At 46.7% G+C, this 27,546-nt stretch overlaps 1 protein-coding gene across 8 annotated transcripts in view; it reads left to right on the plus strand.

Moving 5' to 3' along the window:
• SORL1 (sortilin related receptor 1) overlaps window positions 1-27,546 on the plus strand; it is a 218,321-nt gene that overhangs the window by 116,782 nt on the left and 73,993 nt on the right. For all 8 annotated transcript variants that reach the window (XR_002335694.1, XM_021063014.1, XM_021063011.1 and 5 more), the window contains 8 exons: window positions 1,159-1,247; window positions 13,129-13,307; window positions 14,993-15,179; window positions 19,083-19,211; window positions 20,692-20,777; window positions 23,948-24,120; window positions 25,191-25,322; window positions 27,377-27,468. Coding sequence is in view for 7 of the 8 variants with exons in the window: in XM_021063014.1 (XP_020918673.1) it covers window positions 1,159-1,247; window positions 13,129-13,307; window positions 14,993-15,179; window positions 19,083-19,211; window positions 20,692-20,777; window positions 23,948-24,120; window positions 25,191-25,322; window positions 27,377-27,468 (1,067 nt within the window). In the remaining variant the exon portion in view is untranslated. The remainder of the gene's footprint in view (window positions 1-1,158; window positions 1,248-13,128; window positions 13,308-14,992; window positions 15,180-19,082; window positions 19,212-20,691; window positions 20,778-23,947; window positions 24,121-25,190; window positions 25,323-27,376; window positions 27,469-27,546) is intronic.

Genomic DNA, 27,546 nt, shown 5'->3' on the forward strand with positions numbered 1-27,546 from the left:
CTGATAGGTTCGTATGTTGAGTAATTTTGGATTTCATCCTGGACATGAAATGAGGTCTTCTGGAGGACGTTGGTCTTTCTGTTTTAACCTATAATGAACCTGTTTAGATTCGGACCCTAAGTTCTGCCTTAACGTTCTGTTGGAAATCTTAGTTCAGGTTATGAAGCCTTTTCTGTGCTGGTTTGGGTCTGTTCCACCCAGTTGAGGGGTTAGGCTGAAACTTACATGAGTCCATACACACAGTTAGAGGATCCACCTCCTCACACTCTCCTCTCTGGGATTCCACCCACAGTCTCTCTGTGATGCAGGGGCTTCTTTTCCTGACTTCTCAGGCAGGAGGTTTCCACTGAAGGCTTAGCTTTTTGGCTGGGACTCTGGGGTATTCTAGACTGAGGTCTTGTCTTGGGGCAAAGGCGTACCAGGAAGCCCCAATTGTTTGAGCACATTCTTCAGATTTTAAATCGCCTTTACCAGCTGCCTGACTTTGTTTATTTTCCAGCATCCCAGGTAGCTGTCCTTTTGTATTTTGTCCAGCATTTTCCGTTGTAATCAGCAAGAAGGATGGGCTGTAGTGGGCTTAGACCATCACAACGAACTCCAATTGGTTAATTTTTTTCTGTTTTGTTTTTTTAAATTAAAGTATAGCTGATTTAAAATGTGCCAGTTTCTGCTGTACCACAAAGTGACCTAGTCTCTCTCTCTCTGTCACACACACACATTCTCTTTCTTATATCATCTTCCATCATGGTCTATCCCAAGAGACTGGATATAGTTCCCCGTGCTGTACAGTAGGGCAGTTGGTTAATTTTTAATCACTGCTTGGTGAGGGTCAGAGATTTGAGTTTGACACCTGCCTCTGCCACTTGATAGGAACTGTAGTTTCTTCATTTGGGAAAAAAAATGAAATGTGAGAACTTGGTCTATCCATCCACAGGGTTGTGTGGACCAGATGAACTAATAGATGTCAGGTGCTCCAGAAATGGGAAAATCGTATTCGGATGGGAGCATTCCTGCTGTGTGTGTGTGTGTGTGTGTGTGTGTGTGTGTGTGTGTGTGTATGTGTGTGTGTGTGTGAGAGAGTGCATGCACGTGTGGTGTGTACCGTGTCTGCTGGGCCACCTCAGGACAGTGGCGCGAGCACGGGCTCTCTCTCTTCAGGCTCTTCCTGGACCGCACTACTACACGTGGGGAGACCATGGCGGCATCATCGTGGCGATCGCCCAAGGCATGGAAACCAACGAGCTAAAGTAAGTGTCTGATGAAGCTTGTTAATGTCTCACTGTTCTCCCAGAAGTTCAACTCTGTAACTTTAAGTGGACCACTTCGATGTAGCACTAGATAATATTGACAGCACAGTTTGTGACTCGGGAAATCGCTTTAACGTTCTTTGTTTATAAAATGGGAATAATAGGAATTCCTGCAGTGGCACAGCAGGTTAAGGATTTGGCATTATCTCTGCAGCGACTTGGGTGCTTAAGGAGGTTTGGTTTTGATTCCTGGCCTGGCTCAGTGGGTTAAGGATCCTGTGTTGCTGCAGCTGTGGTATAGGTCACAGTTGGGGCTCAGATTTGATCCCTGGCCTGGGGCTTCCATATGCCACAGGTATAGCTGAAAAAGAAAAAAAAATGAAAATAGCAATCTGCCCTTCCTATCTCAGAGGGGAACAAATCATGTTATTTTATTGATTTGAAAAAGCATAGCTCTGTATAAGTATAAATATAAATTAAGAATGACTAAAAATTGACTAGACTCTTTGTTGTCTTTTTTTGCTTTGTATGTGACAGTTACTCATAGAATAATAATAAATGACACATGAATGATAATTTCAGAATGCATGTTACTTGATGGCCAAGTGACTTTTACTGTGATACATTTGGTTTTGGGATTGCTACAGACAGACCTGGAAAGGACATTTGGGGTTAATGGTCTCATTTTACAGATGAGAATACTGAGGCTCGGCAAGGTAAAACTTGCCCAAGATACCCACATTTGTCAGTAATCAGCACACAGGTCTTTAAATTACGTCCTATACTCTTTTCAGTGTATTCCTCTGAAAAGCAAAAATGTCAAGACTTTAAGTCTGATTTCATCAGAACCAGTTCTTTCATTACTCTGTCCAAATTAGAACAAAAGGTAAATCATTTAGCATTGGGTCAGGACTGACCAGCTCTCACTTCTTGCTTTTGAGAGGGCTTTTGTAATCATCTTGTTGAATGCAAGGAAGAAAGCTTGCTTTTCCTTTGCTCCTTTTAGAAACAGGGCCAGCAGCAAAAAGAGGCGGGTGGTTTGAAAAAGGGGATCTTAGCAGCTGGCTTCCTCCGTGGTTAATTGGACATGCGCTCAGTGGCCTGGCCTCTAGGAAGCAGAGTCCCGGTGTTCTGCGGTCCAGCTGGCTGCTCTCGGGTCTGTGTGGCTCTGGTCAGCGGCTGCTTTCGAGCCAGGAGTCAGAAGAAGCCCTGTGCGTTCAGAGCACTCTGCACCCATGTTCGGATTGGTGTTTGGCCAGATGAGGAGAGTCCCAGAGCTCAGTGCTTCCCACATGCACGTCAGCATTTACTTATCCAGTAACTTATTAATTCCCAGCTCACACATTTCGAAAGCACTGATGGTGCCCAGTGAGGTGTATCTAAAGAGAAATCTGATGTTTTCCTCCACCCTCATGGAATCCATCCTCTCGGGGTTAGATCCACAAGTAAACAGGTGATGTTTAGGACACTGCATGAGAATTCCGGTGGGGGACATAGTTTGGCTTCCTGGGGAGACATTTCATCCTGTGTTCAGCAGTCAGCCTGCAGAGACGGTTTTCCCTGTTCTAATGCTTCTCCAGTTTGCATTTGCATTCCAAGCTGGCTTCTCTGAAGTAGGCAGCGTGAGCCTGGTCCTCTTACACCATCTGTCGGTGCATATGTGCTCAGGGAACACAGCGTCATTGCTCGCTAGCTGAAGCAAAACATGAAAATACACCTGCTGCCAGAAAAATTACAGCACCCTCCCCAGACATTGGACAATGCCTTTGGGATTGTAGACCTGAGGGCTGTGGACACACCAGCATTCCTCTGCGTAGGTCGTTAAGAGGTGTATGGTTCAGATAAAGCGCTTGCACACATGAGACTCTGTTCAGGCCTTATGTTAACAGGTGCATATGTCCCATAGGTCAGTCTGAGCTTGGTTGAAATCTAGGTAGCAAAGCCACCTGCCGTTTACTCAGTATGTTGCTCAGAGGCCCCTTTTTTGAAGAACACTTTTTTTTTTTTGCTTTTCCTGCTGCTTTGCTTTTGACCTGTGGGCTGTCAGCTTCATCAGAAGAGAAGCAGGAAATAATACTGTAATTAGTTCAGATCCTTCCAGCCACACAAGAGGAGGCTGCTTCTGACCCAGCTGGATTTCTGTGGCTGGTCTAGGGCTGCAGGCCCTCCCAAGTCCAGTCTCTCCCAGTCCTAGCCATGGCTCCCTCCTTTGAGCCGCATAGCATTTTTCAGCGGCTGTCTTATTGATACAGCATTTATCATGTACTGCCTCCCTTTCTTAGTTACCTTTTCGTATGCCTGAATTCCTCAACTCGTTAGCAGGGCCTTCATAGACAGGGATTTCTATTTTATGCGGGCCAGCAGGCACTTAGTAAACATTGGATTGTTTAGTAAATAGATCTTGCACAGTTAGTCTTCTGAGATTTTTCTTTTCCTGATTTATAAAACTGGAAGGCGTGGGGTAGTATGGCAGCTGCACAGCTCTGGGGGTGGGGGGCGCACTCATTGTGCTCTATTGTAAATGACCATCCCTTGGAGCTCAAATGTGATGGGGGGGAGTCCTCAGAGGTGTGCAGCTTGGGGAGAATGTGCCTGTTGGGAGTTAGGACCCAGGCTGGATGGAACTTGAGCTTGTTTCTGTTAGGCATCATTTCAGGTCAATTACACAAACATATGTTGAATATCCACAATGAGCCAGATGTTGTTCTCGGAACCGAGGACACAGAGGTGAGGGCGACATCCTCTGGGAGCTGTCCAGCCCCACCGTGGCTGTGGGTCCGGGATGTTTCTGAGGCAGCTTTGGAGGGAGGGGCTTTCTGACCCAGAGGGCACCCAACCTGAGGGAGGAAGCAGTGACATCACTAAGCGTTTTAGTGGGGACAGAGGTTGGAACATCGCTTCAAGTCAGATTACATTGTGGGGTTTGTTTTTTGGTTGTTCTTTGACATTATTCACGTCTTTCTCTTCCTGATGAGCACAGGGAACTACGGGTTCACTCTTGCTTGTTTCAGCTTCTGCCTTGATTCTCCGCTGAGGCCGTTTTCTTTGTTGCTGTTAATTGAAATTGAGAGTAAGAAGTGGAACGCTTTGTTTTGCTCCTACGTCTTCGTGTCTGAGATGAGTAAACACGGAGTCACCTACCCCTCCGTTCAGCATGCTGTCCCTGTGCACCTCCTGGTGGGGGGGTGGGGGCTGATGGTGTGTCGTGGGTGGAGTCGATGTTCTTCAGAAAAGGAGCCTTGCAGCTTTTGCCCTCTGACCAAAAACAGACCCAAACCCAAGTTTGTCGGCTTGATCCTTGCACGTTAGGGGTGTAATCCAGTTCCATCTCTTCCTGGAAGTTTGCCTGTCCGCATAATGGTGGTATTGCTAGTTACTAATAATACCTTGGACTTTTCCCAAAGCATCTTTCCTCATAGGAGATTCCCGATATCACAGGGCTTGCCTCTGGGAGTCCTAAAAAGCCACTGCAAAGACTACGCCCAGCAGAGCAGCTGTCTTTTCTGGATCTGAGTTCTGGAAGCAGCTTCCCAGTTCCAGAGTGTGGGATGTGGCAGTTAACCTATTTGCTTGATTGCAGAACCCACCCTCGTGGTAATTTACTTGGATGGTTGCAGAGAGCACCCCACTCCTCTCAACAATTGCATCCTAACCCCTTGTGGTGGTTTCTTCTGCCCCTGGAGTTATTCACAAGCAGGTGTTCTTGTCAACTTTTAACTGCTGAGAATCCGAGAGATGAGGTGAAAAAGAAAGAAAAAAGAAAAGAAAAAATACAGTTCTTTTGATTTCCTTTAACAAATGTTAATTAATGCCCCTCTGTGTGCCAGGGGCCGAAAAGTGAGGAGGAGATCTTGTTCCTGATGAATGACAGTCTAGTAGAAGATGCTGGCGAAATCAGGTCCTTGAAATATGGTAGTTACTGAACCAAAGTTAAGTCACTTTGCCCTGGCACAGTAAAGCCAGTCTGCTGACCCTGGGTTGTGGTAAAGGAAAAGGCGGTATTTAGTATAAGCTGCCAGACAAGGAATCTGGGACTGCTAGTGCTCAAAAAATCCCACCCCCCCAATGAGTTTCAGGGCTCATGAGGAAGGGACGTCTCAGGGTATGTGGTCAGCCTGTGGTCACTTCTGATTAGTTGATGTGGTAACAGGGCGGTGTCCCAGGGGTTAGTTAACCTTAGCAATCCTCAGGCGCCAGGAGCCAGGGGGCTGTGTGCTCCTGGTCATCAAGTAGTTTTTTCTTCCATTCGGTGGTGGTTTAGCATGAGTAAAACAACTCAGGAAATGAGCATTGGATACTTTTCTCTACATACGTCAGAGAGGAGCTAAAGCAGAGGACAAGGGGGCAGCCTCGGTCCCGGGAATGCCCCATAGGGTCCTGCTCAGTTGCAGGTATGAGGGACAGGTGAGCCCAGGGTGCGTGGAGGGCCCTGCCGTGCTGTCTGGGAGACAGGAGAAGGCCGCTGGGAGGAGCGGACACTTGAGCCGAGACTGGAAGGATAAAAAGCAATGTTGGATGCCCTCCTGGGTTTAGAAAGAGCTTCAACAGAGACCGGCATGAAGCAGCGTGGAAGGGGCGCTCTTTAGTATTGATAGAATGCAGATCTGCGAGGCTTGGTGTAGGTGTGTGGGTAGGAGCCCGGACCCCCGAGGACCTCACACCCTGCCCTAGAGAGGTTGAACTTTGCTTTTGAAGTGATGGGGTCCCTTTGAGGGCTTGGAATGGGGGAACGACATGGCTAGTGTAGAAAAATGGCTCTGGCAAGTGGAGGAGCAGGAGTTTAAAGGGAGTAGGACTGGAGGTAAGAGATGCTGCTGAGGTGGGGACTAAGCATTGTGAGGCCTAAGTCTGCGGGACTTGCTTTTCTTTTTTTTTTTTTTTTTTTCTTTTTTGTCTTTTTGCTATTTCCTTGGGCCGCTCCCGCGGCATATGGAGGTTCCTGGGCTAGGGGCCGAATTGGAGCTGTAGCCACCGGCCTACGCCAGAGCCACAGCAACTTGGGATCTGAGCCGCGTTTGCAACCTACACCACAGCTCACGGCAACACCGGATCCTTGACTCACTGAACAAGGCCAGGGACCGAACCCACAACCTCATGGTTCCTAGTCGGGTTCGTTAACCACTGCGCCGGGACTTGCTTTTTGATATTGATACGCTGATGTGGGGGCGGAGGGAAAGCAGGTGGAAGAGTCAACCTGAAAGGCCCGAGAATGAGTGCAGATGAGGACATGTTGAACTGAAGTGGCCATGGGGTCCACGGGGAGCTACACGGCAGGAAATCTGGTGCTGCTGGACCTGTTACATCATCTGGCTCCACCTTCTACCACCTGTGGCAAGTGTTCTGTGTCACCTGGATGACCACCGTCCATGTAGTCTTTGCCTGAATAGTTCTAGTGATGGGGAGTTGCTACATCAAAAGCAGCTTCTGTTTCATTTTGGGACAACTTGTTTATTTTTTCATGCACTCATTTATTTATTCATCCATTCCTTTATGGGTTTTGTTGCTGCTGCTGTTTTTTAATGGCTGCACCCTCGGCATTGGAAGTTCCTGGGCCAGGGATTGAATCCAAGCCACGGCTGTGATTTAGGCTGCAGCTGCAGCGACACCAGATTCTTTAACCTGGGCCAGGGACGGAGCCTGCGCTTCCCCAGTGACCTAAGCTGTTGCAGTTGGATTCTTAACCCACCGTAGCATAGCGGGAACTCTTCATCCATTCCTTTATGAATGAAAGTTCTCAGGTCGGAGAGAACCCAAATTCTCCTTACCCCGGTTTCTGTTCAGTGGGCTCAGCTCTGCTCCGAGGAAACACATCCAGCAGACAATTTTCTCTTGTGCCTGAAAGCTTTTCCCATACTGAGGACCCCTCCGTGTCCTCCTGAGCATCTCATGTTCTGTGGCAAATAGCCCCAGGTCCTTCCCTCCTGTGCTGCAGGGTTCTGAATCCACACCCTCCAGCTTCACCTTTCCTCCCCACGATGTCAGTTCTTTAGGACGTGAGGCCTGGATCTGCCCCCGGCAGCCTGTGGTGTGCAGGCCCTACATGATCCTAGACACTCAATTTCTTTTCTTTTCCTTTCTTTCTTTCTTTCTTTCTTTTTTTTTTTTTTTTTTTGCTTTTTAGGGTTACACCTGTGGCATGTGAAAGATCCCAGGCTAGGGGTCGAATCGGAGCTGCAGCTGCCGGCCTGGACCACAGTCATAGCAACACCAGATCTGAGCCGAGTCTATGAAATAGGCCACAGCTCACGCAATGCTGGATCCTTAACCCACTGAGTGAGGCCAGGGATCAAACCCACATCCTCATGGATACTAGTTGGGTTTGTAACTTGCTGAACCAGAATGGGAACTCCCTTGATTTCTGTTTATAAAAATTAAAGACTGTTTTTACACTTTGACAACTGCCCCGAACTGGTAGCTTCTGCTAAGTTACTTTTCTAAATGGAGGTATCATTCACATACCATGAGAAGCTCTCATCTCCAACACACCATTTCATCAGTTCTGATGGTTGCATGTCAAGAGGTAGAACATTTCAGTCACCCCAGAAAATACCTGTGTGCCCCTTCCCAGTTAATCCTATTCCCCCCTGCCCCACTGCCACCCCAAAGTGAGGCAACGGATGATCTGATTGTGTTTTTATCACCATAGGTTAATGCTGCCTATTCCATAATTTTCCGTGTTTGTATTTGGCTTCTTTTACTCAGCATATTTGTGAGATTTATCTGTGTCGCACCCTGTGTTAGGGTTAAGTTCAGTCCAACTAAAAACCCCAGAGATTGTTTTTTCTTCTGGATTTTATTAAAGGCCAGATGTTCTCCATCCTGTATGTGAGCAGGTAGGTTTTTGAAACTGTGTGTGGGCCTTCGTTTTTATTCTCACCTTTGCTTCTCCTTCGGATGTTAGGAAAGCGTTTTGAGCCCTGGTTTTGGTGTTCGTGGTACCTGTCTCTCCAATGAGCCGGCACCCTTCTGCAGATTGGCTGGGTTCACCTTCCATACGGTCATCCAGCTCATGGGCACAGATCGTGAGCTCAGTGAGGACGAGAGGTCTCATCTGGAGTTGCTATCAAACTCTCCCAGCACACCTGGGATTTGCTGCTTCCCTGGCGATGAGTTTTAACAAACTGTGTGGTCCAGAGAGATCTTTGTGGAGAAGAGAATGCCCCTTATTGGCACCCTGTTCTCAGAGCAAGATTACTCTGAGAAAAGGAAACAGGATTCATTGGTTGGGACTTGGGTGTGAAACCGTTTGAGCTCCCAGCCCTGACTTCCTTCTTTTCTGAGGTCTCACGGCTGTTTTATAAGCCTTTCTTGGAACCACCACTTTTTCTTCTAAAGGGGAATAAAACTAATGTTCCTGGTCTAGTCTTGAGATCTTTGTCTGTTATCATGGTTCTTTCAGAGGTTATTAAAAGGAACTCTGCAGTCATACCTTGAAATCTTTCAGTTCCCAGAACATGCTTTATTTTGTACTCCTTTTCCTTTAACTTCCTAGTCTTCCCCCCCCCACCTCCTTGGTCCCAGTTGAAGATCATTCCCCTTAATCAAGATAAAACCAAAATAGAAATTGACTAACTAGTTGCTACCTTTTTCCTATCTCTGTTTATTTATACCATTAGCCATCAGAAGAATGATCCTATTCCATTCTTATTTTTTATAGAACTTGTTGGGTAATCAACCCACTGCCCACTCATCTGCCAATTATTTTGGTACTTTGAAGCATAATCCTTGATTTATTTTGAGCTTGAATTGTGTGGCCACTGGTCCTACAGATGACTAGCTGTGGAGAATCACAGGATTAATTAGCAGATTACTACTGCTCCTTAAGTTTTTGCTCTTGGTTATATGACTGTTTTCTCACTTTGAATATGTTCTCTGAAAGTATGAGCTTATCAAGGACCCATTTGTCACACATTTGTGTTTTAAGGTGGGTATCTACCACTGTTTCCTTTATTTAATGTATATTTGGTTATATTGTGTTATTGTTATCTTACTATTATGTAATATTCCCATCATCTTGAGAGTTTTGGCCGTGGGATTATGAGTGTACTTTTACCTGAACATTTTGAATTCTCTGTTCGTAAGGGCTACGGCCTTAGTGCATCTTTTCATGTCTGTTAGGACTATAAAGATCTTTTGGTTTGTTTTCTTGTAGGGTTCTTGTCACTTCCACTTCACCCATACAGGTTCTCCTTTACTGGTCAGAATTTGGTCCGGAACAGATGTTCCCTTAACTGTCACAGTTGATAATGTGACTGCCTTTTCTCCAAATTTCGGAAAACATGCCGTTTTCTCACTGCAGAGTTTATTCTCAGATACAGGATGTGCGTGGCCATGCACCTGCTCTTTAGTTTCATTAGTGTGTTACCATCAGAGTCTTCTGGGACCTTCTCGAGAAATGGGCTGATTCATTTCCTGAGCTCATTTTGGGTTCAAGGCGCTCTTGTATGAAATTAACTGGGCCATGTGCGAATAGACAGACTTTGGGGATTATCACCGAGCAGACGGATAGCTCTTATCATGTCTGGTTAATTGGCCACCTCTGCTGGTTCAGTTTGCTTTAAAGATGGTACCAAGGAGTTCCCGTCGTGGTACAGTGGTTAACAAATCTGACTAGGAACCATGATGTTGTGGGTTTGATCCCTGGCCTTGCTCAGTAGGTTAAGCATCTGACCTTGCCGTGAGCTGTGGTGTAGGTCGCAGATGCGACTTGGATCCCACATTGCTGTACTCTGGCATAGGCTGGTGGCTACAGCTCTGATTCGATCCCTAGCCTGGGAACCTCCATATGCCATGGGAATGGCCCGAGAAATGGCAAAAAGACCAAAAAAAAAAAAAAAAAAAGATGGTATCAAGTCTTTTGCTCATCACCCTGAAGGAGATTGAATGAGTTAGTTCATCCCCTTAACTGCATCGGTGTTAGCTTAGACCAAAAGCGTATCAGCCAGAAGAGAGTTTCTCTTCTCAGGAAGATCTGTGGAGATCATCCGGTTCCCACTGACATATCTTAATTTGCTTTGTAGCCCACCCCGCCCCCTCGACTTGGTTTAACCTTCAGCCTTCTTGCAGAAGTTTCGGTTTTAGTAATCCCAGTATGAGAAGTGGTGTTCGGATTGAATGATGTTGTGAAAAGATTCACATCAAGTATTAAGATCCTGAGTGAGTAAAACCAAAATCTCAGAAACGTGGGAAAAGGAAAGAAAAGACATTTTGTCTGTAATTAGGGTTTGAGAGAGACCCAGTAGCTCTGTGACCCTGACGACCTCCCTCTAATTGAGTGGTTTTCCAAGGTGAACAGGTCACCAGTTTACTGGGTGAGGAAGCAAATATCAAGCACATTCCCCCCACTTCTCTTCAATACAAAAGGTAATTTAAACTCAATACCGTTACTTCAGTGCTGCTGATTTTTTTTTTTTTTTTTTTTTCCCCTTTCCTAAGAGCTCGTCTGCTTATTCTGATGTAGTTCGCCTTGGCCACTTTTCTCAGGATACACTTTCCTCCAACTTTTGAATTTTTAAGACTAAGGGAAAAGTTGGAAAAACCGTATAGCCTTGACCTACAGCTCCTGTAACAATCCCCAGTTGTTAACATTTTGCCACTGTGCTCTCCTTCTGCCATCTGTCTATCATGGCCATCATCTTTCTATCCATCCATCTCTCCATTCTTTTTTTTTTTCTTCCTAAATCATTTGGAAGAAAGTTGCAGATATTGTGCCCCTTCATGGCTAAATACTTAAACATATATATATATATATATATCTCCCATAAGTAAGGATATTTTCCCACACAATCAGAATGCCATGATCACATCCAAGAAAATAATCATGAACTCTGTATTACTTGCAGAGCTCATTTATATTTTCTGAGTCATCCTATATGATTTATAGCTGCTTTTCCCCCCCTTAATCCAGGATTCAGTCAGGGTTTACACATTGCATTTGGTTATTACACCTCTGTATTCTCTTTTAATCGATAATAAGCCCTCTGCGTCTTTGGTTGGGTGGTTGGTTTTTCATGGCCTTGATGTTGAAGAATCCAGAACAATTGTCAGGTAGAATGTGCCACATTCTGAATTTGTCCAGTTACATAGAATGGTGCCTGTTACCTTCAGTGCTTTATCCTGATACTTAATGTCAGGTTAACTACTATAAGTAATGTTTAGTTTGGTGATAGTTGTAACTCAGATTGTCCACTGTAAAATTATGTTTCCCCCTTTGCAGTGAGTATGGGTTGATATTTTTTTTATATATATAAAGTAGAGTTGATATACAATATTGTGCCAATTTCTGCTGTACAGCATCGTGACCCAGTCATATATATTCTTTTTCTCATATTATCTTTCATCATATTCTGTCCCAAGAGATTGGACATAGTTCTCTGTGCCATACAGCAGGCCTGCATTGCTTATCCATTCTAAATGTAATAGTTTGCATTTACCAACTCCAAACTCCCCATCCATCCCACTCCCTTCCCCCCGCCCCCCTTGGCAACCACAAGTCTGTTCTCTATGTCTGTAACTCTGTTTCTCTTTTGTAGGTAGGCACATTTGTGTCGAATTTTAGATTCCACATATAAGTGTTATAACAGTATTTGTCTTTCTCTTTCTAGTTACTTCCCTTAGTATGAGAATCTCTCATTGCACCCATGTTGCTGCAAATGACATTCTTTCATTCTTTTTTATGACTGAGTAGTAGTCCATTATGTAAATATATGACATCTTCCTAATCCACTCCTCTGTCAATGGACATTTAGGTTGTTTCCATGTCTTGGCTCTCATGAAGAGTGCTGTAATGAATGTAGGGGTACATATATCATTTTGAATTGTGGGTTTGTCTGGATATATGCCCAGGAGTGGGATTGTTGGATCGTATGGTAGTTCTACATTTAGTTTTGTGGGGTTACCTCCACACTGTTTTCCATATGGTTGTATCAGTTTACATTCCCAGCAACAGTGTAGCAGAGTTTGGTTGATGTCTTTATACCACGTGAATACTCTGGTCCCCGCCCCTCTTTCCACCCAGTGGTTCTAGCATGCAGTGATGACATACTCTGACTCGTTAGCAGTGGGAGTTACAGTACAGTCGCTTTTCTCATTCTGTCATTGTTTTCAACATTTATTACGTAGCTTATAGTAAAATAAAAAAATTTCCCTCCCCCTGCTTCCCTTCCCTTGTTGTTTCATTGGAGACCCCTGTCCTATTTTCAGTCATTGTATTATCTGTTACTATCATTTTACTTTTTATTTTTTTGGCTGTGCCTGCAGCATATAAAATTTCCCAGGCCAGGGATTGAACCCAAGCCACAGCAGTGACAATGTTGAGTCCTTAACCACTAGACCAGCAGGGAACTCCCGTTTTTCTTTTTTAGGTGCAGATTTTCCCAGTTGCCCTGTTGGAGCCCTGTCAAGCTGGCTCCTGTGTCCTTGTACGTTTTTTTTTTTTTTTTTTTGGTCTTTTTTTGTCTTTTTAGGGGTGTACCCATGGCATATGAAAGTTCCCAGGCTAGGGGTCGAATCAGAGCTACTGCTACTGGCCTACGCCACAGCCACAGCAATGTGGGATCCAAGCCAAGTCTGCGACCTACACCACAGCTCATGGCAACGCTCATCCTTGACCCACTGAGCAAGGCCAGGGATTGAACCTGTATCCTCATGGTTCGTTATCCACTGAGATGCGATGGGAACTTCTGTCCTTGCGCATTGATTGCATCACACTCTGAGCGCTTCCTTGTTTTCTGGCACAAACTTAAACTTTCTGGGCTTTAGCCCAGGATCAGCCATTTCTCCAAGGAGCCCTGGTGCCTATTATGGGTGAATGTTATCTGGAAACCAAGCCCTTGCCCTGAAGACTTTAACTGCAAGGACCCTCTTACTTGCATTTGGGCAGGTACAGTACCAACGAAGGGGAGACCTGGAAAACATTTGTCTTCTCTGAGAAGCCGATGTTTGTGTACGGGCTCCTCACGGAGCCTGGCGAGAAGAGCACTGTCTTCACCATCTTTGGCTCCAACAAAGAGAACATCCACAGCTGGCTCATCCTCCAGGTCAATACTACAGATGCCTTGGGTAAGCTGCTGCTTCCTCTGCCCTTTGCATGGAAATACCTCTTGACCAGAGCATCAGTTTAGGTACGGTGTACTTGGCAGAGTTTATGATCCATTGAATGTGGACACACATGCAGCAAATGAATGAGAGATACAGAGGCAATTACTCGGGCAGTTCTTAAATGTTGTTTTTTGTATCTTCATTTCTTGTGTGGTCACTGGTACGTGGTAGGTTTGGGTATATGTGTGTGGAACGTGAATGAATAAATGCTTGAAAAGCCTTCTTCCATGTTAGCAGTTGCAGTTGGGCAAATTTGGGAAGGAACGACTAGTAATGGTGCAGGGTCCTCTCAGAGCTGTCTAGAGGGTCTCACCATGCTCTGCTAGTCCAGCAGGACCTGTCAGTAAGCAAGCAGGGGAAGCGAACCTCTTCAGCATCCTACCTGTCCCCAGGTAGCTCCCCCCTCTGCTTCCTCTCTGCCTTGGCTGCCGTGATTCCAGCTGCCTGGCATGCCCACCCTGGGGTACCCACTCAACTTCCACCAGTTGGAATCCTTTGTGCCTCTCAGCATCCAAAGCACTTGCCTGCAAGATCCCTCTCTCCTCTTCTGTCTGTTCAGAGCTACTTGTACTCATCATACTTTTTTTTACTTTCTTTCTTTCTTCTTTTTTTTTTTTTTTTAGGGTCACACCTGCAGCGTATGGAGGTTCTCAGGCTACGGGTTGAATCAGAACTGTAGCTGCTGGCCTATACCACAGCCCACGGCAATGCCAGATCCTTAACCCACTGCGTAAGGCCGGGGATTGAACCTACGTTCTCATGGATCCTAGTCAGATTTGTTTCTGCCAAGCCACGACAGGGAACTGCTCATCACACCTTGATTTACAAGTTTGTGTCCATCACTCTGTGTGTGTCGTCTCCCACCAACTAGGTCCCAGGTCATTAGACACCAGAACGTGCCCTGTGCATAGATAGCTATGTTCTACAGCCCCCGCCAACAGCCAGCTAGCCTTACAGTCAGTAAGGGTTTAATAAATGCTTGCTGATTGGAATGGCATTGAGTTGACAGTGGTCCATCAGTTTTAGGCAGCATTTAATCTGACCAAAGAGACATCATAAAAAAGACCTAAACTTCCGGGATAGAGCTCAATATACTTTGGAACTCTGGTGGAAACCACCTTGTTTAAATTTTGAGTGAATGTGGGGAGATGGAGTGATTGTCCAGGTTGTCTTGCTATTTCGCAGCCTCCTTCCATGAAGAGCCTGTGCCTTTCCAGCCGTGGCTGTGAATTCTCTTGCTCGTGGGCAGTATTATCAGATGCGTCCACACAGCCTCAGGAAGCGGGCAGGGAACACCACTCCTGCGTGTTTCCATCTCTAAGGGATTCAGCCTTTACCTGTTCCCCAGAGATAAACACCTCTGGGTACCTGTTTCTAAAGAACAGTGTAGCATCTCTGAAATTGCTTCGTCCCAGCTTTCTCAGAGGGACATCCATGTTTCCAGGGCACCGTTTTCATTTGCGTGGGTGCCACCTGGCCTTCAAGCAAACTGATCGGGGGGTTGGGGCCAATCCAGAGGTCTGCTGGGCAGCATCTGGAGGCATAGGAAGTGGGTGTCAGGGCTGCAGGGTGGGGTGGGGTGGGGCAGGTCAGAGACCCCACGTGGGCCGCCTCTAATGCACCAGGCTGTGTTTTCTCTTCCTCAGGGGTCCCCTGCACGGAGAACGACTACAAGCTGTGGTCCCCATCGGATGAGCGGGGCAATGAGTGTCTGCTCGGGCACAAGACCGTTTTCAAACGGCGGACCCCCCACGCCACGTGCTTTAATGGAGAAGATTTCGACAGGCCAGTGGTTGTGTCCAACTGCTCCTGCACCCGAGAGGACTATGAATGGTCAGTCCTTCACCGAGGCCAGGGATTGAGTTCTGTTCTGGTCGCTTGGCTGTGTGGGAAACAGACTAGGGTGTAGTCCCTTCCCCTGAAGAAAGTGGGGGGAATCTTAGGAAACACGTATTTATTAAGCTGAGCCAGGAACTGTGCTAATGCTTTCCATGTTGGTTATTCCATTTAGTTCTTACAGCCGTGTGGTGTGGCACAGGTCTTTACACCCAGGCAGCTGCAGGAGTTTCTGCAGGAATAGATCTCTCTGGGACATATATTTCTGTAAAGGCAGTCCAAAAAAGTAACATGCTGAAGGATCCATTGTAGATAGGAGCCTTTTTCTGGAGGGAATTTGTTTGTTTATCTGAAACAAGGGGGGGTGTATATATGTATGTAGGTCTATGTATTTGTATATCCATAAGTCCTAGAGTAAAATATCCAAGGCACTGCTGGAGAATACTAGAAGCAGAAGAAATGACAAGCACACAAATAATTGTAACAGGTGATAGAATGATGTAGGTCCCTTGGAGGAGGAACAGGTGCTCTTACTGGGATTATTGATGGGAAAGAAGAGACTGATTTGCTGCTGGGAAATCAGGAAATTTCTGGAGAAAGCATGTTTGAGATGGGCTTTCAGGGAGAAGCATCTGGATCTGTGGACAGGAGCATTTTAAGGATGTAGTGTCCGTGTGAAGGGATGAAGACAGGAAAAGTGTGGTTGCCTTGTTGGGTGTATGAGTGGAGATGAGGCTGAGAAGAGAACCCAGTGGGGCAGAGACAAAGGGGCTTGGGCCTTGCTCTGTTGACAGGAGGGTGTCTTTGGAGGCTTTTAAGGAGAGTTGATGATTAGAACAGAGCTTCGTGTCAGGAAGATGATGCTGGCAGTGGAGACACAGGGTCTCGGAGCTGGTAGACAGTCCCCAAGTCTGTGGTCCTGCATAAAGTCGTCCAGGCTGTGCAGGGCTAGCAGTGGAAGCAGGAGGCTTTGATCATAAGCACACAACTCCAATTTCAGTGGTTGCCGAAGCACAAAGAAACTAAGGCTTGCTTTGCAAAACCGCAGTTATCTTGACTAAAGCTGGAAACCTTGGATGTGTTCTAGTCCTGAGGTTGGAATAGGACTGTAAAATAAATGTTTCAGGCGTTTCGGGTCTTGTGGTCTCTGTTGCGGGTACTCACCTCTGCCTGTGGTATCCAGAGCCACTGTAGGTGAATGGGCTTGGCTGGGATCCCATCAGACTTTATTTACAAAGCAGCCACCCAGTCCCAGACCAGTGCTTCTGAAACTTGAATGTCCAGGTGAATCACCAGGGAGCTCGTTAAAATGCACATCCTGGGGCCCTGCAGTCAGCTGGCTCTGGTGACCCCAAGCTGGCTTTATCTGCAAAGCCACCCTCAGAGCAGCAGGGCTTTAGACAGTCCAAGACAAGCGTTCCTCCAAAAGCTGCAGGGTCCTAAGAAAGCAACACAGGTACTTGGCGCCAGCCCAGAGCTGTTGGATGTTCCCAGCCACGTCAGTTCATTGCCCCTTTGCTGCCTTCTCCTCGCCCTTAGGTAACCCTAAATGATAATTGGAGAGGTTTGGCTGGTATGAGGTGTCCCCCCCGCCCCACTGGATAGAGACTGGAAGAGATGACAAGTCCTTTCTCCTCCCTCTTTTATCCCCATCAAGTCCTTAAAAGCAAAACAAAGTGAAAAATATGTAAGAAAATCTAATAGCTTATTTTTTTGATAACCCTTATTATGCTTTTTCTCTAAAATCTGCACCCCCCACCCCTAAACACTGCCAACAACACAAAACAAAAACGGGGGTGCTGCCGTGCTTCCTGGTAACCTGACCTGCCTCCCAGGGGCCTACCTTCGCAGCTAAAGCCCACTGCGTGTTGGGTCTTCTATAAAAGACCAGAGGCTGCATCCTTGCCCCTCTTGGTCTTGGACTTCGGGCTGAATGGAATTGTGGGGTGATGACCAGTGAAGACGGTGAAGGGTGTTTCAGGCCATCCTGTTGTTCCTCCATTTGCGGTAGCTGCTAGAAAAGGGCCGGCCTGACTGCACGGCTCTTGGAAATGTTTGGTGGCACTGGGCTGTGGCAGCGAGGAGGGGGAGGGTCTGAGGGTGGACGTGAGGGAAGGCAGTGAGAGCCACTGAGCTTGGAGGGTCTGCCCATTTGTCCCGCTGCTGAGTGACAGCTGTACCTGAAAGTCAGCTTACCTCTGACAGTCCTTTCAGCCCCCGCCCCCAGAAGCCCAGGTGTTGGCCCAGATGTTCCCTGAGTTCAAGGGCAGTTTCCTTTACATCTTTCTATTCCCCCAGGTTGCCAAGCAGAGTGGTTTTCAGACTCTGGCTACAACCCCTAGTAAGCAGTGTATTTGATAGTATGACCCTGTGTGTATGTAGACACATACCTCTAATTTAAACAAGTTTTATGCGATAACATTTACTTTTAAAAAAATTTTTGCAGTTAATATATATATATATATATTTTTTTGGCTACATGTGTAAGTTCCTGGGCCAGCGTTCGAACTTGTACCACAGCAGTATCAACACAGGATCTTTAACCTGCTGGGCCACCAGGGAACTCCTGCTTGGTTTTTTTTTTTATTATTATTGGAGTATAGTTTATTTACAGTGTTGTGTTAGTCTCAGGTGTATAGCCGAGTGATTCTGATTCTGTTATATGTGTGTGTGTGTGTGTATTTTTCATGTTCTCTTCCCTTACAGGTTATTATAAAATATTGAGTATAGTTCTGTGCTACCCACACACTCGTTGTAACATTTGCTTTTAAGGGTGATGAGTTTCGCCATCTTTGTTTTTGTGCGGGGGTTGGGGGGGGGTTGAAACGCTCCAGCGTGCTTTTAGGCCCACCAGGTCCTGCCCTACAGTTTGAAGAAACTGCCTAGGAAGGATACTTTGCCGTTGGAGGTACAGAAGTAGTTAGGGCTGCACCTAGTCCTGCAAAAGATTTAAAGCAGCCGTTCAGTGAAAATTTGCCTGGTTGAGTCAATGGGACCCTCTTGGTACAGTAATAAAACTGCTCTCTTCTGAGCACTTCTCTACCAAGTGCTGCATTTGTGCCATCATGTACACACAAACCACTGTGCCCTGTACCTGTTAATGCTTTTCACAGGGTAGGTGTCGAACTTGACAGAGTACATACATGAAGCCTTTTGGGTAAAACATATCAACATGGAAACTCTCTCTGGATTATGAGTTGATGGTCTGGGCTGGGCCCTAGGAAGCCCACACACCTACCTCATTTTAGAGTCATTGGGCTTCACACAGGTAAGGGCAGGACCAAGACTAGACCTGAGGCCCCCGCTTCCTGCCCCAGGGCTCTGCCCCTCGAGCTGGGTGGTTTGGCAGAGCTGTGGTCCCCACGTTGCAGAAGGTCTTGTGGACTAAAGGACTAGGTCCCGAAGTATAAGGAGAGGCAGCCAAGGTGATTTTAGGTGGGAGGTGAATGTGATCTTAAATAACACAGAATTCTCAGTTTTGAGAAAAGACTATTTAAGTCTTCTTTCTTAATTCTTCCGGTCGGTCCTGTCAAGGAGACCGTCTCCCTGGTAGCTAGTGGCTCTTCACATTCGCTAATTGTTTTTAACTAAGAGAGGGTGGGTCCAGAGTCTTTGGGCAGGAAATTGGATCCAGCTAAAAATGTAGTATTTTTTTTTTGTTTTGTTTTTTGGCACAGTAATGTGTCTACCTATGACATCTAATAGTGGTTTGCCAATGATGGCTGTGATACAAAGTTTCTTTTGAAAATGTATTGGTGTAAAGAAGCCTCCTTTAAAGGGACATGTTAAGTCACTTATGATACAGGTGGCGGGCGGTGTGGGGGTCATTCCGAGGGAGGTGTGGAAATGCCTCAAGTGTGTGAACCCACAGACTTAACGAGCCCCCATTGCTTTTTTCAGTGACTTCGGCTTCAAGATGAGTGAAGATTTGTTCTTAGAGGTTTGTGTTCCGGATCCTGAGTTTTCTGGAAAGTCATTCTCCCCTCCCGTGCCTTGTCCTGTGGGTTCTACTTACAGGAGAACCAGAGGGTACGTCTCACGGAGGCTGCCGTGTCCGCGATGCGAGGGGTCTGCCCTGGGCACAGAGTGCCTCGGGAACCTCCTGGCTTCCTTTCATATGCTCTGTGCCCGAATTCCAAGTGATCAGGTTTCAGGTGTCTTGGGTCATGTTTAAGACTGTGATGCTTGCAGACTCTTGTTCTCTGAGGGGAAAAAAAAAAAATACAGGTCTGTTAGCTTCCCTGCAACTCCGTTTGTATCTCATGTCATAAACTGCAGCACGTGCCTGTCCGCAGAGCAGTGTGTGGAAGAGGCACTGTGGACCTTTGAACAGTACAGTTTGAAATGCACCGGTTCACTTACACACAGATTTTTTTCAAGTACAGTTACCTATATTTTCTCTTTTTGGCCGCACCTGCAGCACGCGGAAGTTCCTGGGCCAGGGATTGAACCTGAGCCACAGCAGGGACAATGTCAAATCCTTGACCGATAGGCCACAGGAAACTCCGTATAGCACCTGTATTTTCATCTTATCAGATCTTTAAGTGTGGGGAAGAAGAGTTTGTGTTTGGTTAGAGATCACGATCTGTAGAAGCAAGAGAATCTGGGTTCTAGTCCTTATTCTGTTCAGACTGTTTCAGTTTCTTGCCCTTGGGTGAGTTGTCTGTCAATTCCTTTTTTTTTTTTCTTTTTTTCTTTTTTTTGCTTTTTAGGGCCGCACTTGCGGCATATGGAAGCTCCCAGGCTAGGGGTGGAATTGGAACTGTAGCCACCAGCCTACACCACAGACATAGCAACACAGGATCCAAGGCACATCTTCAACCTACACCACAGCTCATGGCAACGCCAGATCGCCAACCCACTGAGAGAGGCCAGGGATTGAGTCTGCATCCTCGTGGATCCTAGTCAGATTTGTTTCCACTGCACCACAGCAGGAACTCCCAATTCCTTTGTTTTTGAAGCAGAGTTAGCAGTATTCGGATTTTCAGCTGTTTTCGGGGGGTGGGAGGTTAACCCATGAGTAGTTTAAGGGTCAGTGGTATATGTGAAACTCTCACTGGGATTAGTACTCCACATTATCTGGGCTGCCTAACTTATTCACAGCAGAAGGGGTTTAGGGAGTGCCTGTTTGTGACTTGGCAGGTTAAGAACTTGACATAGTGTCTATGAGGATAGGATTTCAGTTCCTGGCCTCATTCAGTGGGTTAAGGATTCAGTGTTGCCATGAGCTGTGGTGTAGGTCGCAAATGCGGCTTGGATCTGGTCTTACCATGGCTGTGGTATAGGCTGGCACCTGCATCTCTGATTTGACCCCTAGCCTGGGAACTTCCATATGCCAGGGGTGTGGCCATAAAGTTCCAGAAAAAAAAAGGGGTTCAGAATGATTTAGCACCCTTCTTGCTCTGCAGGGGAATGAATAGACAAGCTCTACTGTCCATGGATGGGAAAATGTTCCTTTGTACCATTCTCTGATGCCTCTGACCTCTTGCTCTTGGGGGGTGGGTGACAGCTATCGGAAGATTTCGGGGGACACTTGCAGTGGAGGAGATGTCGAAGTACGCCTGGAAGGAGAGCTGGTGCCGTGTCCTTTGGCAGGTGAGCTGGAGTTTGTTCCCTTTGTCTTGTTGAGACATCATTGAAGCAGGATGTCTTCTCACTTCCTGGAGAGAAGGAATGGACGTTACAGGTGCCACAGAGCTCCCGTTTCCCCCCAAGTTTGGTATCCAGATGATATTTATTCATAGCCTTATGCCTTTGTAGGAATGGAAGACATTTTTGTGGGGCATCCCTTTTTTTTCATTGAAAGATGTTTATTTGGCATCTGTTGTGTTCTAGGCGTGGGAGGGCGGGGGATGCCCGTGGCCTTCTGCATGTTCCATGGCCTGTTTGTCATATTAAGAGACTCATGGCTCTCTGGGAAGTAGCTAAGTGATCCATCTTAATTTTTATAATAATCATCATGACTAATGGTTTAATGGAATTTTCCACATTTTAATGTACTTTTCCATGTGTTGTCAATTTACTCCTTATAGCTACTCAGTGAAGCAGTTATTATTAGCTCCATTTTTTTTCTTTAATGAGGAAGCCCATTCAGTGGAGAGGGTTAAACAGTTTATTTAAGGTCACCCATGTGGGAAGTGACAAAGCTAAAGTTGAGACGAAGCACCATGCTCCTCCTTGGACATTACTCAAGTGGCAGATAAGCGTCATTCCCATTCTTTGCAATGATCACGATGCATGTATCAGGAGATGCTTTTTTGGAGCAAGTGCACCTGCTGTAAGTCAGCATGTTCCAAAGGCTGCATGTTGATTTGGTGGTGATGGCACACGCTGAGGTGTTTGTAATATAGATGTGAAATGAGGGTACCTAGTGAAGTAGCTAATCTCTTAGCATCTTTTCTTTCTTCACTCTGTTTCTAGTCTTTTTCACGGAGGGCTTCTAGTCCCCCTGAGCCCTCTCCCTCTTGCTCAGGCCTCTCAGGGAAGGTGCAGGATCAGAGCCGATGCCATGGGTGGGGTAGCGTCTGATGGAATAGCCATTGGCACCAAACGAATCATGAGAGATGCACGTCTTCCACTGCAGGCAGGAAAGAGCAGCCCTCTCCTTGGCTTGCTGCTTGCCAGCTCGCCCTGGTGTTTTTCATGCTAAGCTCATTAGTCCCTTAATTTAATCTTCTATCATTACCAGAGTAATTAACATCCCTCACGGTGGAGACTTAAAAAGAACATGGCTTCAGCAGATTCCCACAAATGAGCAGATAATATTCAAAGAGTCCCCTCACTAGAGCTGTTATTGATGAGGGCTTGGGTGAGGAGGGTTTGAGTGATTGCTCTTAAGGGGCTGGAGTGTGTCCTTTGGTAATAAATATTTCTGAGGATAATTCAGCCAAGGACACGACAATTTGTTTAAAACTGTCTAAACTGGTAGGAAAGCTATTTTCTCTTCTGAGAGGAGAAGATAGAACAGGGAATGAAATGGAAAAATCTCATTTGTAGTGTAGTCCACCACCTAATTTTTTTTTTTTTTTAAACATGAAACAGAAGACAAGAATGTACTAAGAAAGTTTCATAGGACTAATGTGGAACCATAATATGTTTGCAAAGATGAGGTAATCGGGTCATCTGGAAAGATTTTTAAGAATGAAGCAGTTTTTCTTCTTTTGAGATGAGGGTAATAATAGCACACATTTCTAGGCTGGGCTTATATGTGGCTGGGATTGGCCAAGAATTCTGTTGCATTTTTGAGTATTGCGTTTGAAATGCTGCCTGTTCCTTTACACCTAATCCTAAGGCAAATGTTTCTGCACCCAAGCTCTGCTCAAAAGGCCTTAGTTGTAGTTGGTTAGAAGGAAAAACCCCAAAAGCAACAGAATGAGGTTTTTAGAGAGTAGAGAAATGTGGGGTAAAGGGCTAACATTGCCGTCCATGTGTCTCCATGACTCCTTGTGGCAGCTGTGGCGAATCCTTGATTCCAACGTCATTGACAAGCTCGGCACATTGCTTCGTCACTGCCCCATTCCCTGGGGATTACAGTGCAAAGGGGGGTGGGGGTTAGTTATCACTTGGCGGTAGCTTAGATACTTCTGAGATGAAATGAGACCAAAGGAAAAGAAGGCAAATGTACCTTTGGTAAGAATTACAGATAGATTTCTTTTGTTTGGTGCGTTGTCTATATTGAAGCCTTTATAAAGCAGAGGTGGCTCATACATGATAACTTATTGAATCAATGGGGGGAGGAGAGGGAGGGAGAGGGGAGATAGAGAGGAGAGGGAGTATTGTTACAATGGACCTTCAGATGCGGATGCAGGTGTGTTGCTCTGCTCTGTTCCTTTGGAAGAATCTGGGTATTTTCCAGGCTGTTTCCTGAGTGGTGAGTTACTAGTTGTCTGACTTTAAGTCAGTCTCATGCACTTAAGCACTCTGGGTTTCTAGATCTTTGTCTTGAAAAATGACACATTCAGTGTCTGAGTCACAAGAGGTAGCATTGTTGGTTAAAAATAGACCCTGGATCCAGACCACCTGAGTTCAAGTCTTGGTTCTGCCACTTACTAGTTGTGTGACCTTGAGTGGGTTTCTCTCTGCTTTCCATTTTGCCATTTGTAAAATTGAGTTACTCGTTCTTCATTATGTAGTTGTTATGCAGCTCAAACAGTGTCTGGTACAGAGTACCAGTACACAAGTACTTACTTGTGTAAGTATTTGTTAAGTGGAAATAGAGTCTTTGTGATGCTTGTGTTGTACAACATTTTGTAAATGGTCAAGGAAAAACGTTATTGTTGTGAAAATAGAGTAAGTCGATATAATTGCTCTATGCCATTGTGAACAATATTGAATGCGTGAGCCACTAGATTAGAAAATTTAGCTACAATTCAGTGAGCAGAAGTCTCTGGTCAATGACGGTGCCCAGACCTATGACAAGGAGGAATGTGCTGATGGGTATAATTATTTTGTTAAGTGGGATGGAATCTTTTAGGCCCTTCTCCGGAAGAGAAGATAGGGGTGCATGCCGGGGGGGGGGGAATCTATATTTTAAAGAACATGTAACAAGTACACACTTTGCAAAGGAAACAGAGTCACAGGAATTGCTCAAGGCAGAAAGATGATTCCTTTACCCGCCTTCTAAGTCTTGAATCTTAGGTCCTCACTTGATCCACACCGTGTGCAGTGGCTCTGGGGTGTGTGGGTGAGCCAGTCATTGGTCAGATGTGTGCAGACCCCTTCAGTGTCCCCGGGCCCACCCTCCCTGTTGCCTTGTGTGTCTGCAGAGGAGAACGAGTTCATCCTGTACGCCATGCGCAAGTCCATCCACCGCTACGACCTGGCCTCTGGAACCACGGAGCAGTTGCCTCTCACCGGGTTGCGGGCAGCAGTGGCCTTGGACTTTGACTATGAGCACAACTGCTTGTACTGGTCCGACCTGGCCTTGGACATCATCCAGGTGCGTCCCCTCCAGGTCTGGTTGTGGGGGCTAAGCCTTGTGACCGTGCACGGTCCTGGTCAGCGTCTTTTGAGGGTGGCCGAAGGAGGTGGGCTCTTGAGGTTATAAGTTGTAACTCATCTCAGGTCCAGTGGATAAAAAGTCTTAGTTTTTGGTTTTAGTGTTTTTTTTTTCCCTGCCTTCCTATGGCCTTGGAGGAAGGGCAGAGGGACCCCACATCTTCAGCCTCGATTGTAAGTGAGGTCCTGCTTTTCCCTCTGGGAAGGTTTTAGGACTCGGTACCTAGGGTCATTAGGCCCTCCTTATTGTACCCACTGCCTCATTAGCATCCTTCTTTCCAAGTCACAATATGGTAGCACTTGACCTGTCCTTAGTTGACATAATGATCCACTCCAGCTCTTCTGAGTACAGTCAGGAACCGGAAGTAGGCTGTCGAGATCACTGCACAGGCAGATAGCCAGCTGAGCTCTCAGACCCTTGCCTTTCAAAGGAGGGCTATGTGATCTTTATTCATTGCCTGTTAAATCCTTTTAGAAAAGCAATTCCAACAGGTTTCATCCAGACTTCCAACCCTACAGGAGTTTTACAGGGTATTCCAGGGGCCGGGGGAGGGGGCCGTGATTGCTGCCCGTAGCTGTTGCAGCCATAGCGCCTGACGGCTAAGAGCCTCGCGAGGGAGGAAGGAGTGTAAAAGCAGACACAGGGTCTTAAAAATAACAGCAGTCTGGTTTCATTTATTTTAAAAGCAAACAGACGCATGCATTTCCACGATCTCTACCTCGTTGTTGTGATAGAGCACAGCTCAGAGACCAGCCTTCATGATGATAATGCACGGTCATATAAATGATTCCGTGCTGCTTAGTTACTCTGCTTCACACAGGAAGCCACAGTCCATTTTAGAAGCGCTTTTCTTAAAAACCGCCTTCGTTCATCTGGAACACTTGCTAATAGAAAACATCTCCTCCCACGCCAGTGGACTCAGCTGAGTGAAGAGTACCACTGATGGCACTGATTTGGCCGGAGGTCACTGGAGCCTTTCACAGCGTTTCTTCTTCTTTTTCTCCCTTCAGCGCCTCTGTTTGAATGGGAATACGGGCCAAGAGGTGATCATCAATTCTGGCCTGGAGACAGTAGAAGCCTTGGCTTTTGAACCCCTCAGCCAGTTACTTTACTGGGTGGATTCTGGCTTCAAAAAGATTGAGGTATGTGTCTTCCATGCGGTCCTTTATTAAGCAAGCAGGGAGCACCCGGGCTGTGAGCCAGATTTGACACACAGGTGGGAGCCAGTGTGTCACGGTTCTCTGGAAATTCTTTGAGAATTCCGGAAAATGGCGGTCCCATGTGCGAACAGAATGCCTGAATCTGTCAAATGGAAGATTTCATTAAGACACCTGAATGCTCATATTTTGGCTGGCGGAAGCATAGAGCAGTAACAGTAATGATGATGATACCATAGCATTATTATAATGCCGTCACATCAAGACTCGGGTATTATTGCCTTCAATTAGCTTAATAAAGATAATACCATGATCGCGACGCACATTGTTAATTAATGAGGAGGAGAAGCCCTGTTGGAACCACTTTGCATGAATTATTTGATCCACTTTCCACCACCCCCCTGTGAGGGGAGTGCTCTTGGTATCCTCACCTCCCACGTCTGCAGCTCAGCTTCCCAGGGCAACAAGAGGGTGAGAAATCGTGGTCTCCTCGGTGCACTCAACTCCTACACATATCTCTGAGGCCCTGGGGCCCTGGCTCGGCACCCCTTTAGACTGATTCCACAGGGAGGCATGACTCGTGGGTTCCTGGAAGGCACAGTAGAAGTCCAGAGACTCAGCCAGGAGAAGTTGCAGGACACAAGCCACAAATGGGAGAGGCAGACCTGGGTTCAGTGTTGATTCTGGGTAGCTAACCTCTCTAAGCGTCAGTTTCTTCATCTCTAAGATGCAGATTCCTGGAGTTCCCATTGCGGCTCAGCAAGTTAAGAACCTGACTCGTATCCATGAGGATATGCGGGTTTGATCCCTGGCTTTGCTCAGTGGGTTAAGGATCTGGTGTTGCTGTGAGCTGTGGTACAGGTCAGAGATGCAACTCAGATCCCTCGTGGCTCGGGTGTAGGCTGGCAGCTGCAGCTCCGATTTGACCCCTAGCCTGGGAACTTCCATGTGCTAGAGGTGCAGCTTTAAAAAGAGAGAGAGAGAGGGAGATTCCTTTATCCACTCAGTCATTTAACAAGTGTTTATGTGCCAGGTCTGGTTTCAGGTCGTGATGGTACAGCAGGAGGCAGGACACATAGGTCCCTGTGCTGAGAGAGATTAGGTTTTAGTGGAGGAAGCAAATGATGAAGACATGATTATGTCTGTCCTATGGGTGCCAAGTACTGCACAGAACATCAAATGGGGCAGTGCAGCCATGTGACTGGCGTGAGGAGGTTCTTGGCAGTGGCATCTGAGCTGAGCTCTAACCAAAAGAAGGGGATGGTTCCCCTCACAGGGCGGCTGAGAGAAGGGAATGGAGAGCGGCACTGCACCGGGCAGGTACTGAGCAGCGTGTCGGTCCTGTTATTACTCCACCTCTCCTTTTTTTAATTGGGTGTGGTCAGCGCTTTACTAGAAGAATGCAGGTAAAGTTCAAGTGTCTTCCTGCTCGTGGCAAACAACTCAAACACAGTGCGTGAAAATGGTGTAAGAAGAATCCGTGATGAGAGCTGTGCCAGACCCTAGTGGAGGTGGGTCGGGAGGGCTAGCAGAGGAGGTGGACCTGGCAGGGCGTTTCGAAGGAAGGATAGGATTTGAGCCGAGGACAGGCCTGCGAGGAGCCTTGGCGAGGATGGACAGGAGTGGCTGTGTCAGGCTTGGAGAGCATGGCAAGACCAGCCTCCTGGAAGGTGTAGGCGCTGTGACATTGAGAATTCGGGGACAGAGCAGAGCCATTGGTGGCCTTGGAGTGTGGATACATAGGCGGGAGGAGCAAATAAACACAGTCAGTGCTTAGCTTCTGCAGATCATCAAGCCCCCAGAACACAGGGGGGCACAGGAGATGCTGGCTCTTCTTTCACAGGAGACGTGTCACCTGAGTGAGAGGAGGGAGCTGCTCACGGCTGGAGGCCAGAGCAGGTTTCCCAGATCCTGCTCCTGGAGAATCAGGCAGCCGTAGAGGGATGCGTCTATAAAGCAGGAGCCAAGTGGAGACTTCACAGTGGGGTCTTTTAAGGAGCTCAGCTCCACCTTGGCCTTTCCACCCCTTTGCTTGTCAGGTGGGCAATCCAGACGGCGACTTCCGACTCACGATCGTCAATTCCTCTGTGCTTGATCGGCCCAGGGCTCTGGTTCTCGTGCCCCAAGACGGGTAAGTGTGGCCCCAGAGGAAATCCGTGTGTGTCTGTTGCTGCAACAGACAGATTTCTTGCTGGACAGAAACTTGTTT

This window comes from Sus scrofa, chromosome 9 (assembly GCF_000003025.6).
Source record: "Sus scrofa isolate TJ Tabasco breed Duroc chromosome 9, Sscrofa11.1, whole genome shotgun sequence".
Lineage (NCBI taxonomy): Eukaryota > Metazoa > Chordata > Mammalia > Artiodactyla > Suidae > Sus > Sus scrofa.